At 39.3% G+C, this 12,259-nt stretch overlaps 2 protein-coding genes across 3 annotated transcripts; one reads left to right on the forward strand and one right to left on the reverse strand.

The window, feature by feature from the left end:
- Window positions 1-21: 21 nt before the first annotated feature.
- Window positions 22-4,290, reverse strand: nudt22 (nudix (nucleoside diphosphate linked moiety X)-type motif 22). 2 transcript variants are annotated; one of them, XM_056381982.1, is made up of 7 exons: window positions 4,207-4,290; window positions 3,455-3,625; window positions 2,261-2,966; window positions 2,087-2,185; window positions 1,331-1,428; window positions 497-590; window positions 22-346 (listed from the first exon to the last, which is right to left on the reverse strand). In XM_056381982.1, the coding sequence occupies exons 2-7, from the start codon at window positions 3,541-3,543 to the stop codon at window positions 200-202; spliced, it is 1,233 nt and encodes a 410-aa protein (XP_056237957.1). In that variant the 5' UTR covers window positions 3,544-3,625; window positions 4,207-4,290; the 3' UTR covers window positions 22-199. The 2 variants fall into 2 exon arrangements, with proteins under 2 accessions (XP_056237957.1, XP_056237958.1); XM_056381983.1 differs by lacking the exon at window positions 4,207-4,290 and adding an exon at window positions 4,028-4,163.
- A 1,531-nt stretch (window positions 4,291-5,821) lies between these two features.
- dnajc4 (DnaJ (Hsp40) homolog, subfamily C, member 4) lies at window positions 5,822-11,613 on the forward strand. The gene is made up of 8 exons (XM_056382284.1): window positions 5,822-5,906; window positions 6,434-6,495; window positions 7,109-7,230; window positions 7,376-7,466; window positions 7,871-8,052; window positions 8,744-8,920; window positions 10,093-10,179; window positions 10,307-11,613. Exons 3-8 carry the CDS (start codon window positions 7,139-7,141, stop codon window positions 10,401-10,403), a joined length of 726 nt encoding a protein of 241 aa, XP_056238259.1. The 5' UTR covers window positions 5,822-5,906; window positions 6,434-6,495; window positions 7,109-7,138; the 3' UTR covers window positions 10,404-11,613.
- The last annotated feature ends 646 nt before the right edge of the window (window positions 11,614-12,259 follow it).

Raw genomic sequence — 12,259 nt, forward strand, 5'->3', positions numbered from 1 at the left:
TTAACAATAAAAAACAGGTCACTCTTTTAGGATTTTTATTCAAAACATTTAAAAAACTTTATAATTTGTTTTTAATGTACAAATGATTAAAAATATACAGTATTTTTGCACAGTTTTAACAGCAGTATTGGTCAGGAAGTGCTTAAAATGTTAATAAATCCCTGAACACTAATGAAAAAGTCTGTGGTTGTACACTGGATCAATTGTGCGTCAGCTGAGCGTCATGTCGACTGCACCGGTCTCGCTCTGCGTCAGGTTTCACTGTCTGATAAAGCAGCACTGCTCCTTTAGCTGAAGGACAGAGCTCCAACCACAGAGGGCTGCTCCTGTCCAGCTGCAGCACCTCCTGTAAAAACACAGACAACAAAAATGCCAACTACTACTATGGTGTGAAACTGAAACTGTACTCTCCTCCTAATGCAGCTGCCAAAACAAGAAAGCTCATTCTGGAGTTGCTGTGCAGACATTTACACATCTGTTACTTCAGTTTACTTACTGTTCTGCTGAGGAAGACGATGTCTGTGGACTCATGGGCCTCTGCTCCTCCTTTCCAGTACAACTTTCTGACTTCGTCTGATGTCAGTGAGCAACTGAGGACACGCAGATACAACTGACTCAGTATTGCATTGCACTGATATCAAGTTGATGGGTAAAGATTCTGACATTACTTTAATAATAGGTACAGCTGCATTTTTGACACTTAATTCTAACCAGATGGTGTGTTACAGGCCAGAAGGCAAGATTACTCATATTATACTCATATTTTCATATTATACACCCCTAAGTAGAAATACATTTGCTCACAACCTCCTTTTAACATTTGTTTATTTGACAGGAAAATTTCTACGGTGGCCCTGAGATTAAAAACATTGGAGAAAACAGTAACAGCAACAGAACAAAAACACAACAATAAAAGTGAGAACAACATTACACAAAAAGGATTTGCTAGAAACAATAATCCTTGCTCATGACTGGACAGAACCTGAGTAATTTCAGAGTTTACTCCTTTAATTGTTTGGTTAAATGTGCTTTCTTAAAGTATGTTGTTTCCTGTTGTGTTTTCTAAAATGCTGTTTTGTTTTCTAATTTATTATGTTTTCTAAAAAGTTGCACATTCGGTTTTGTTGTTCTGCCTTCTGAAATATCATTGTTGCTGCTGTGTTTTCTATTTTGTTTCTGTGTTTTGTTCCAAACTTTGTTGTGTTTTGCACCCCGGGGCCACTGTACAATACAGATTATACTCACGGTTCCACTGTGAGGAAACACTTTCACCTTAAGTGAAAACAGTGCTACAGTTCGCCATCAGGATTAAAATGGGAGGAACAAGTACCTGACGTAGAACTCAGCACTTGGTCTTCCAGCACTGGTGTGATTCAGAGCGACACCCATCAGGACAGGCTCTCCGAGGCAGCTCAGAGGAACATTCACCTGGAGGATGACGGAGGAAGTGAGAAGTGAAATGTCCAACACTTCATTTCCAAAGACTTTCTAAAGTGAATATCATGACTTTAGTCTTGGCTTTCTCTTCAAATGCTGACAGAGCTCCTAAGGATTTTGGAAAAAGCTAATTCAGTGAATATTATTTTCCATTTTCTCTGTGTTAATTCAAGATCTGGTTGATTTATTAACGTTACGTAACATAACCGACATAGCAGAGACACTGTCGGGTATATGTGGTGACAGTGTTGAAATGGCTATTACCAAGTATTTGTAAATTCAGATTTTTGTTTTTATTCTGTCAAGTCATTTTGCCAAACTCTGCCTTTTTCAGAACTTCAGAGAAATATAAGAGTGAATACTGCGTGATTGTAACCTCGCTTGTTAACCTCACTGTTTCACTTTTGTCTTGCAGGTGAGTCGGGCTCAGCTGGTCCCAGCCTATAAAATTATGGCAATCTCAGATTTACTCTGTCTGTCTTTGATGTGACATTAGATCTACTCGTTGTCCCTTTTATTTTATGCACATTGCAGCATTCACACATCCATCTCATCCTTAAATCCAGCCAGACAATAACTCCCTGCAGAGCTAAATATCAGCCCTGGATTAACAGGTTGGCAGTTGACTTCTTTTGGCAGACAAACCCACCTCATCTCTGATCTCGGCGCACACTGACCCGAACAGCTCCGAGACGACGGCCTCCTGCCTCTGCTGTATCATGACCATGCTGACCTCCTCACACACCGCCTGAAGAGAGCAGTGATGGTGTCAATAACACAACAATCATTCACATGACATTCATTTTTTCTTATTTCATTTCACCTTTGGCTCTGGGTGACCTCCAGGGATGTCCAGGAGCCCCCCTGCCTCTGCCACCCTCTGGCTCCTCCTGATCAACACCACCTGTCCGTCATCTGTACACAGGACGCCGCCCACACCCAAAGGCTGAGCCAGCAGCGCCAGAGAATCGCTGAACTCCGCCTCCCCGCGCTGACGGAGCTCTGCCACCCTGCAAGACCAGTTGGTTCCCAGGTAGTCCTTGTAGCACGTAAGGCCAAGCCTCAGAGTGAGGAGTGGCCCTGTGTCTTCGTCGTGTGTGTTCTGATCAGAGTGGGAAGGAAGTTGAGCTGCTCTACAAATAGAGGAGTCTTGTTCCAATGAACTAGCTGCCTGTTGGATGACATCCCCCATATTTTCTGTCTGATTTATAGACGTGTTTCTAAGGTCCAAACTGTTTTGAGCACCATTATGCAGAGGATCCAAATTGCACAAATCCTCCTGTCTCTGTCTGACAGGTAATTTTCCTTCCTGATCCTCCACACAGACTACGGAGCATTCTTTGGATGATTGAGTGCAGGGCGGATGTTCAGAAGCAGCACAGGATGATGAGGGACACTCTAGGGAGGCCAAGCAGAAAGAGTGTAGCCTGAATTTGGCCCCATTGAAAAGCCACGGCTCCCTGGTCACTCGCTCTGTCCACACCTCCTCTATGTGAAGCTCTAGAGCTGGATCTGTCTGCCTGTTAAATCTGAGGAGGGGAAAATGGAAGATAAACAAACTCATCAGATTGCTGCAATTAAATTTTATCCCCCTCCAACTTCCATGTTGAACTGATTGTATATAATGCAATTCTGCAACAGTTAATATGTAAATCAAGAGAAAATTATTCTGCAACTATTTCTACAATCAAATAATGCAAAACATTTCTTGTTTCCAGGTTTTGGACTGTTGGTCAGACAAATCATCTGAAAATGGGAAATTATAACAAGCACTAGGGTTATCTGACATTTTATAGACAAAATGATTAATCAAGAAAAATAATCTACAGATTAACTGAGAATAAAAATAACTGTTGTAGCCCGAACATAATATGTGAAGTATAGTGTCTATGAGCTGTTTTGCACCTTCTTTCCTTTCCCTAATACAGCCGCTCCTCACTGACTCAGTGTCACTAATGATCAAAAAGTTACACTTGACTTTGTTTGAACCCAGTCCAGAGGCCTTGAGTTATTTTACCTTTCACAAAGCTCCACTTTTACTTGGGACTCCAGCAGCCCCCTCCAGTCTGCGCAGTGCAGCAGCAAAGAAACCTCAGGGTCCATCATCTCTGCAGATTATCATCAAAGTCTTCGCTTATCTCCTCACTCCTAGCATTGCACTTTTAATAGTTTCACTTCTGGAGGTTCCCTTATGAAGATGACACACAGAAAATATAAATAAATTTACTTCATCAGAGAGCACATGTAAAAAGCACAATCTGTTGTGATCAGCAACCAACAGACACATATGGAAGTAACTTCAAAATAAAACAGGATGGTGTTGCAAGCAGTGCAGAAATCTTGGACATTTCAACATTTACTGGAGCGGCAGAATGTGGTTAACTGCTTATTTTACCTTTAAAAAAAAAAAAAGATAGTTCAAACAGCTTTGTGGGAGAAGAAGTGTTTAGTTTTGTGAAAAGATCCAACATGTGACAAAAGTGAAATGAGAGACACCTCACGTTATCGCACCGGTGACAGTGACAGTGCTGGCGCTGTTTGTTAGAGTTGCTTGAATTAGTCTAAATGTTGTAAACTTCAGGACTGTTACCTGATCACAGACAACTTCGATTAATTCATCCTGGACCTTAGCGTTGACAGAGAAACCCCAGACTATCATTATGTAAACCCGCCAGTCTTTAGTCGCGTGCATCATTACAGAAGTAGTTTAGACAGCGATTATCAACGGTCAGATTTTGACATAAAAGCTGAAAGAAATGTTTTACTCACCTTCCTGGGTGGAAGTATTCGCAAAACAACGGAGCAGTTTCTTCCTCTTTTTTGGCAGATTGCACGGTGTGATACTTATCACCACCTAGTGACAAAGAGCACGAACTGCAGCGGTGGAAGACATTCAGATCATTTACTGAAGTAACACATCAGTTTACAACATTTAAAATGATCTTCACTTCAACCAGCAGTAACATGATACTTTACATTAATGCAACAGTGATGATAATATAATAATATAACGCATAATACTCACTAGGGCCATTTTTCTGTATCGGGTACATTTAGTTTTAATACTTTAAGTACATCTCTTTTTATATACAGTCTATGGTAGAGCCCTGCTAACAAAGGAAAGTTCAGGAAAGTTCAGGAGGCAACGAACGTTCCGCGAGCGGGAACTTGGGATTTTTATACAGATCTTGTATTTACTGTTGAGTTTTATTTACAACAAATTTCAGGTTTTGTAAATTCTTCATTTTGGATGTAAAAATCTTAATTTGTAAACCAACTAACTAAAGCTGCCAGTTGAATGTAGTGCAATAAAAAAGTAGCCTAATGAGTTTCTCTTTGAAATATAGTGGAGTAGAAGTATAAAGCAGCATAAAATGTAAACCTTAATTATTGTGCACGTGTATTTTAATAATAAGATTACCATATAAATGTGTGTTGTACATTAACTGGTGTAATAGTATTTGAGTTTATCATATTATTCACTTCTATTAGATAAACATGTCTTGCTAAGAGAGCAGAATAAAGCTGTGTCAACTGTCCTGCCATGTCGGTGGTGATTGTAGAAGACAGTTCAAAAAAATTCTAGCCCGCTTGTCACCCACAGTCCGGAGGGGACGGAGAAAGCTACCATCCAAGATATTGGGGTTACACTTGGGTAAATGTAGTAGTTACATCCCACCTCTGCGTCTGTGTAAAATGTAAATGAATATGCATATAGCACCAGTCAAAAGTTTTGACACGTGAATGAGAAAGTGCGACCAAACTTTTGACTATTTTAGAAACGGTGCATGTGTTATGTTCAATTCAAGGTATACTGTTTTTTTTTTTTTTTAGGACTTGGCATAAATCACACTCTATAGGTGAACACGGCAACCACAGGGTTAAAACCCTGGAAAAACTTTTGTTAAAATTTTGTTAATTTCTGAGTGGAAAGAAGTAAACCCTGCTGCAAACAGATATTAAAAATGAGCTTTCACTTCATTCCCATCCCTCCACATCCGTGCAATGTGTGCTGTGCTACTGGCTATCTATGCATAACATTTTTTATTTTTTCAAGTTCACGAAACAAAAAGTAACAGTGCACTAGTATTTGAAGAAAAGCTCATTCTACGTATGTTTGCTGCAGAGGCTGTATTTTCATCTGTTCACTTGGAAATCAACAAAATATGTCATTTGAGTCCAAACTTTTGCTTTTGTAATCTTTGACAAAGACAGTAATTAAACATAATTAAAAATAAATAAATATATATATATATATATATATTGAGATATACAGATATATTCGGATGAATATTGTGTTTTAGAGTTGTAGTTGTTTTCGTTAATGAACATTTATTTTATTTTTTATTTTATTTTATTTTGAAGGAAAGTCTCCCATCTTCCGGTTTAGTTTCCGCTAGCTTGAATCTGTTGAGTTTATGCAACGGTCTCGCTGTACAACTGTACTGTTGTGAAACTGAGCGTTTGTGGTATGTCACTCTTCTTCCTTTTAATGGTGGTTTTATACTTGAACCAGTATTGAATTAAGATCTTTGTTTGTTTTTTATATTTACCAGAGCCATCACTTCTACCTTTATTAGATAATCATTAGCATTTAGCAATAACAGTAGCAGAGACTGACTTCAAGCTAACCCCGGCTAACACTAGCCTGTCCGTTCAGGTAGCAGAACAAAGTGTTCCTCCTGGAAATTCAAGAGGCCTGTCTACTTTTAACTTGACTACTTATATAATCAGTCAAGCCGGTCAAAGCCAGCAGCCAGTTTGTAGCCGTCGATAGCTAATGAAGGTGCTTTTTAATCTACAGTGTATAAAACTAACTAAAATTTTACAGGATGAACACGCCCCCAAAAACATAACTGCATTGTGTTAGATTGAATGAAAAGCTGTGTGTGTTATCTCTCAGCAGATTATGACAGAAGTAATTTTAGTTGGTTAGTGTTAAAGTCCTTCTTTTAAAAAATATTTCACTCATCTTCTCATCTGTTGTGGTCCCCAGACAGGTCACATGTTAGCGGATGAGCTGCTGACTCCACATTTTCAATGGAAACACACTGAAAGGTATAGACAGAAAAACAGCCTTTTTCTCCACCAACAGCTTACGTCTTTATTTAACTCTAATTTTATCAATATGTTTTCAAACAAACTGGTTGGGTTGACATGGTACAATGATATTTAATTGATATCTGCATTGACAATTGAATTCCACTTGTACACGGTTGGGAGATTTGCTTGAAACTATTTCAGCGACATGGCTTTGTTTCTAGCAGCCAAAATTATTTAAAAGAGCCATAATCCCCACTGTAATATAGCAAAACACAATCACTTAATATAACAAATAATTTAATTATCTCTATGGTGACCTCTTGTCAATATGATAAAGTTAACAGGCAAGTCTAGAAAATATGAAAATGATCAGCCATTGTTTAAGCCCACTGCCTCCAACTTCAGAGTCATAAAACATCAGATTATATCCTTCCATATGAAGTACATCTCTAAGATTTGTATACTTCAAGTGCAACATAAACATATCAAAAAATGCACCTTGAGGCTTTGGTCTGGAATCTGCCCACTTAGTTGTTAATATTTTGGTTTAAATGTCCTTCTGCTTTTCCTATAATGGTCTGTCTTTGTAACATTGCAATGTTAAAACAATATTAAATTCTATGCACAGGTCTGTGTGGAATCTTAGAAATTTTCCATCATGCAGTTGGAGGCTCAGCTGCGACTATGTCAGAGTTGCCTTTGGTGCTGCAAGAGCGGACTGCGTCTGCTCTCTCAGAGCTCTGCACACAGGTGTGTATGTGTGTGTGTGTGTGTGTGTGTGTGTGTTGAATTTAAACAGAATTCCTGAAACAACTGAGTGATTATGGTGATGTACTCTGCTTTGAACAGGTCCGAATGCATGTTTGGTTTTGAGTTACTTCCTTTCTCACCACAGAAAAGCTGTGAACTACTACGATCTTCTGGGAGTGAAATCTGATGCCACCTTGGAGGAAATTAAAAAAGCATTTTTTGACAAATCTAGGAAGGTATGGTTCTTGTTTGTTAACAAGCTGTGCATTTAATATAAAATTACTGGCCACTTGAGGGCAGCCTTTAACAGCCTGGTTTCTGCTTGTTAACTGTTCCCACAGTGGGCTTCCTGACTGTTTGTTTTCATGTTGTTGCTTCCAATGTAAATATGGATGTGACATGTGTATTTACCTTGTGGTTGAGGCAACTCACCCTTCAGAGAAAAAAGCTTGGTTGTGAGTGCAAACCATATACAGTATGTGCATGCATTTGTTCAACAGAGGAAGTCAGAAGAGTTTTGTATGTTAATGCAAGTATCCATATCCGGATAAATTTATAAGAGCACCAGAGTATCCTTCGGTTGAATGGTTTTCTTTGTACATGTGATGATCACTGACCCACTCCTCCCATGTTACTGTAGCTGCACCCAGATAGCGACCCATCAAACCCAGCGCTGCACGGCCAGTTTGTGGAGCTGAACAAGGCCTACCGTGTGCTGAGCAAAGAGCCAAGTAGGAAAGAGTACGACTTCAAAATCAGACATAGATACAGTGGGGGCCAGACCTTCAGATCTTCCTTCAGTCACACCACCTACAGAACCAGGTGAAGATACAGACAATCTCTCAGTTTCCACACTCTGACACTGTTAGGGTGGAGAAGAAAAAATACCTTTTCTGATGTTCTTCTGAGAAGATGTATAATTCATTTCAAGACAATGAGCATGTGGCTTATGTTTGCTTATGTAACACACTCACAGGACATGATATTCTTGAAAGTACTGCACACCTGAAACCTCCACCTCTGCAGAAACACAGAATGAAGAATTCGTCTTCATTTTGTAGAATCACTCTTTAGCAGATTGTGTGTTTTTGTTTAAATTGACTGTATTTCAGGGTAAACTACTTGAGATGTACTGTCTCGTTTTTGAGGGAAACCAGAAAATCTGTGAGTCTTTCAACAGTCAGGTGGAAGAATAAGAAGAAGTTATTTGTCCCTCACAGCGCAGTGGAAAAACACACAGTTCAAATCTAGTAAAAACATACAGAAAGAGTCCAAAACAAAAATATACAGATGGATACAGATATGTACATTGTATGGTTGCACAGCAAGTAGGATTGTGCAAAAATGTAGTTGTAAAATGCATAAAAGTATTTATTGGTAATACTTTTACCGAGTCTTTCAGGCTCGCCACAAGAATTCTTCAGTATAGTCTGTTTTTTACTTTGTACCGTCTGTCCCTCCTCTGTGTTTAATGTCACCAATCACGATCCCTCTTCAACTACTTCATCCTCAGTGCCAACAACCAGGACAACAATTATTATTGGGAGCAGTTTCATCAGTCTCATCAGTCTCATACTGCTCAGATAACGCCAGAGGAGAGGCAGAAGAAGAGGAGGAGGAACTTCCGCCTGGTGGGCTACTGTGTCTTAACCATGGTGCTCAGCATAGGAGCCCACATAGTCTTCTTCAGGTAAAAACCCTACACAATGTGGTACGCACCATGTTTTCATTATTTTATAAACAGAGATGATTAGTTTTCAAAGATGAATATCACAAAATACAAGATTAGTCAGAAATAATGTAACATTAAAGTATGTAATAATCGTTCTTGAACTTGAACAAATTATGAGAATTACACATCAGATAGATAAATCCTTGTAACAACTGAGAGGCCATCTGACCTTTGAGAGTCATGGGTTTTCATGGGCTGCTGACATAATAGTCCTATGCTTAAAATGTGAATATTTACTTTTTCAAAAATGGTGCAAGCACACATTTTTATTTTGTGTGCACAAACAAAATGACATCTTCCCTACAGAAGTCAGAAATGCGATACACCATCATAATATCTGTTTAATCAGACGCCCAATCTGCCCATTTAATGCGAAATGTGCAGGTATTACAGAAGTGTACAGAATAGGCTGCACAACGGTGTTAATACGTACAGCAGCTTCACAGAATGAACTGGTAACAGTAACAATCACTTCACCATGGACTGTCAGAAACATTTATTTTGTTTGTCTGGTTGGTCATTAGGAGGTCGGTAGGTCTATCTTTTTCCGTATGCCGCTTCTCCTGTGACGTCCCTGTGTGCGTGTATATGTTTGTGCATGTGTGAATTTCTATGTGGGTCTGTGATAAGGGTCCCCTATTGGGTCCCCTTTGTTTTAGCCCCAATCAGCTGAGCACAGTGTAGAAAGCACACGATGCAGTTGTTACGTTTCATTGTGAATATTAAAGAATCAGCAGCGGCACTCATAATGGATGGATATAGGAGAAACACTACAACCCCTTCATCTTATTTCCTTAATGTATGTTTCCCCCTTACTGCACTCCTGACTTTTCCTTGCTGCACATTCACACCCAGATGAATGAGATTGTTTGTGGACACGTCCCTCTGCCATGTGTCTTCACACAACCTCAGGGCTTGTGTCGTCGTATTTGTTTTCACACACTGACTCTGTGCCAGTTCTGTTTGTAGAGATTCACTTCTTTATGGTCTGAAGAGCTGTTATAACAGCTGTACAAACTCGTAAATACAACTGAGCATACAGAGCGCCTGCTGAGCTCTGAGTTTTTAGGTTAAGCAAAGTTATTCTGTTAAGATTGTTGTAAATCAAATGTCTCTCTCGACTCTTTCAGTAAATTGGAAGACATTCACACTAACTTCATGGATGAGAAAGATAGAATCATCACAGAAATCTATAATGACTCCAAAGAGAGAGCCAAGTAAGTCCTCCAAATGTTTTCTCTTCTCTTTCATGGCACATTTGTCTGGTAACAGTACATTTGTTTGAGCTTTGTGATGCCTGAATATGAAGCTGAGCCTGAAGGTGTCTTCTCTGCTGTTTTCCAGGATCAACGGTTTTAAGAAACAGACAGAAATCCTTCGGCACAAACATGCAGAGTTCCTGGAGAAATACAAAAACCAGAATAATGGAGAGGACAAGTAGGAGTCTCCAACTGTGCTCTATGATGAGGGAGTTTGAACTGTCAGCAGGTGGAAGGTGGCAGAGTGAATGTGGTATGAGTTTTAGGATTTAAAGGTTTTTCTGGCGTATTTAAACATGACAAAGAACCACAGTCTGTCTTCAGATGTGATACTGAGAAGCTGAAGGTGGACAAGAGCGTGGGTGTGATGTAGGAGGATTTCATTTGGTCACAGAGGTGTGAACGCCTGACCAGGCTGAGCTATATATCAGCTTGGACTGAACCATTTGTAGTTAATAGCATCGATTGTACTGTTGGAAGAATGTTCTCAGACCTTGTCCTCTGTTTGTCCAATGGAGCCACAATGAACACTATCAAATTACCTCTAATGAACTCACAGGACCATGTTATTTATTGTTCTCAGCCTCATGTCTGTGTTAGTGGTACACAGCATGCAGGGCTCACAGATAACAGTGACTAATGGCACATGACGGCGAACATGTGTAATTGATTGTAACACCAATACATTTCTTGGTGCTATAAGAAACTGATACTGATTAAAATCATGTCTTGGGTTGCACACAAGAGGACACAGTTTAATGTTCTCCTGGGTTTTATGAGCCTCACTGGTTTAGGGGGACAGTTGTGAAGGGTGCTTTATAACACATGCAAAGTATTTTAAGCATTCATCTTCTTCCAGGTTATGTGACAGAAATATGAAAAGCTACTTGGCCTGAATTTTGGGACATTGCTGCCCAGCTCCTCATGATAAAAGTACGCATGTGATTGAGACAAAAATTATAATTGATCAATATTATGACTTGAAGAGCGACACTGCGTCATTCAATTGTAGACAAATAATATTAATAACAGTACTGAGATTATGAAAATGTACAAATTGAATGAAAGTTATTTCAACCTCCATAGCCAACATTTACCATTTGGCCTTTTAGTTTTTAGATATTAAAGTGTGTTATGTTCCTGTTCTTGACTGCCTTGTCTGTTCCCTGGGGGGATGTCAGTGAGAAATGATTAAAAGATCAACTTTTTCTCATCAGTCATTACTTCCTGTTACGGTTTGTTCCATCTCTCATTCTCTCATGCTTTGGTTTTGAGATACAGAACAGTCTGCGGTTGTTCCGTTCCAAACTTACTGTATTCCTTTACATTTTTGCTTATTTTCTTCCAATAAATTTAAGGTTATTTTGGGGAAATAAACATGATCGTAACATCTTTGTATGGTGAAATTTGTTAACTGCATGGCAGCATTAACGAAAGGCTTCAACATCCAGCTGTAGACAGATCTTTTAATGAGCAACCACACAGAAAAGATAATTATTTATCTGCTTTGCTTTAGAATTCAAATGTTTATTTTCCATTATCTCAGTGGTCAGGATTTGAGAATTTGAATAGCTCTTTTAAACCTCTAAACTCACATCTGGAGCTGCAGATGTGATTCTCTGAAAACTGGCTCTGCTGATACAGAACATATCTTGTTTATTTACATATTTAAATTCACATGAAAGCTGTGATTCATGTTGGTTATGAAGCAATTCAGAAATTTTCCCTGCATACATGGCATTTGTTTGCAAATGACATGGAAGAAAACGCTCAGTTTATAGTTGTTTTTTTTTTTTAAAGAGAGTATGGACTGAACTTAAAAAGTCCTAGACATGTGTGCAAACTGTTTATTGCCTTTTTCCTTCTCACAGTGAGTCTTGTCTTCTTGTCACCAACGGCCCCTGTCCTGAGACTTCAGCAGGAGATAACTTATCCCCGCATAGCATACAGACACCCTCACCCTCATGTGGCGTGTGAGTGCCCTGTCATAACCCAAACACACCATAATGACTGAGACTCTGGTGTCAGCATGCCTACA

This window comes from Seriola aureovittata, chromosome 8 (assembly GCF_021018895.1).
Source record: "Seriola aureovittata isolate HTS-2021-v1 ecotype China chromosome 8, ASM2101889v1, whole genome shotgun sequence".
NCBI lineage: Eukaryota > Metazoa > Chordata > Actinopteri > Carangiformes > Carangidae > Seriola > Seriola aureovittata.

Bases quoted from the DNA above. Each gene is read 5' to 3' on its own strand.
- nudt22 (XM_056381982.1), bottom strand. From the start codon at position 3,543: ATGATGGACCCTGAGGTTTCTTTGCTGCTGCACTGCGCAGACTGGAGG. The intron at 2,967-3,454 runs GTAAAATAACTC...TCCCCTCCTCAG, and splicing joins AAAGTGGAGCTTTGTGAAAG to ATTTAACAGGCAGACAGATC. The intron at 1,429-2,086 runs GTGGGTTTGTCT...GTCATCCTCCAG, and splicing joins GCGCCGAGATCAGAGATGAG to GTGAATGTTCCTCTGAGCTG.
- dnajc4 (XM_056382284.1), top strand. From the start codon at position 7,139: ATGCAGTTGGAGGCTCAGCTGCGACTATGTCAGAGTTGCCTTTGGTGC. The intron at 7,231-7,375 runs GTGTGTATGTGT...TTCTCACCACAG, and splicing joins TCTCAGAGCTCTGCACACAG to AAAAGCTGTGAACTACTACG. The intron at 7,467-7,870 runs GTATGGTTCTTG...ATGTTACTGTAG, and splicing joins TTTTTGACAAATCTAGGAAG to CTGCACCCAGATAGCGACCC.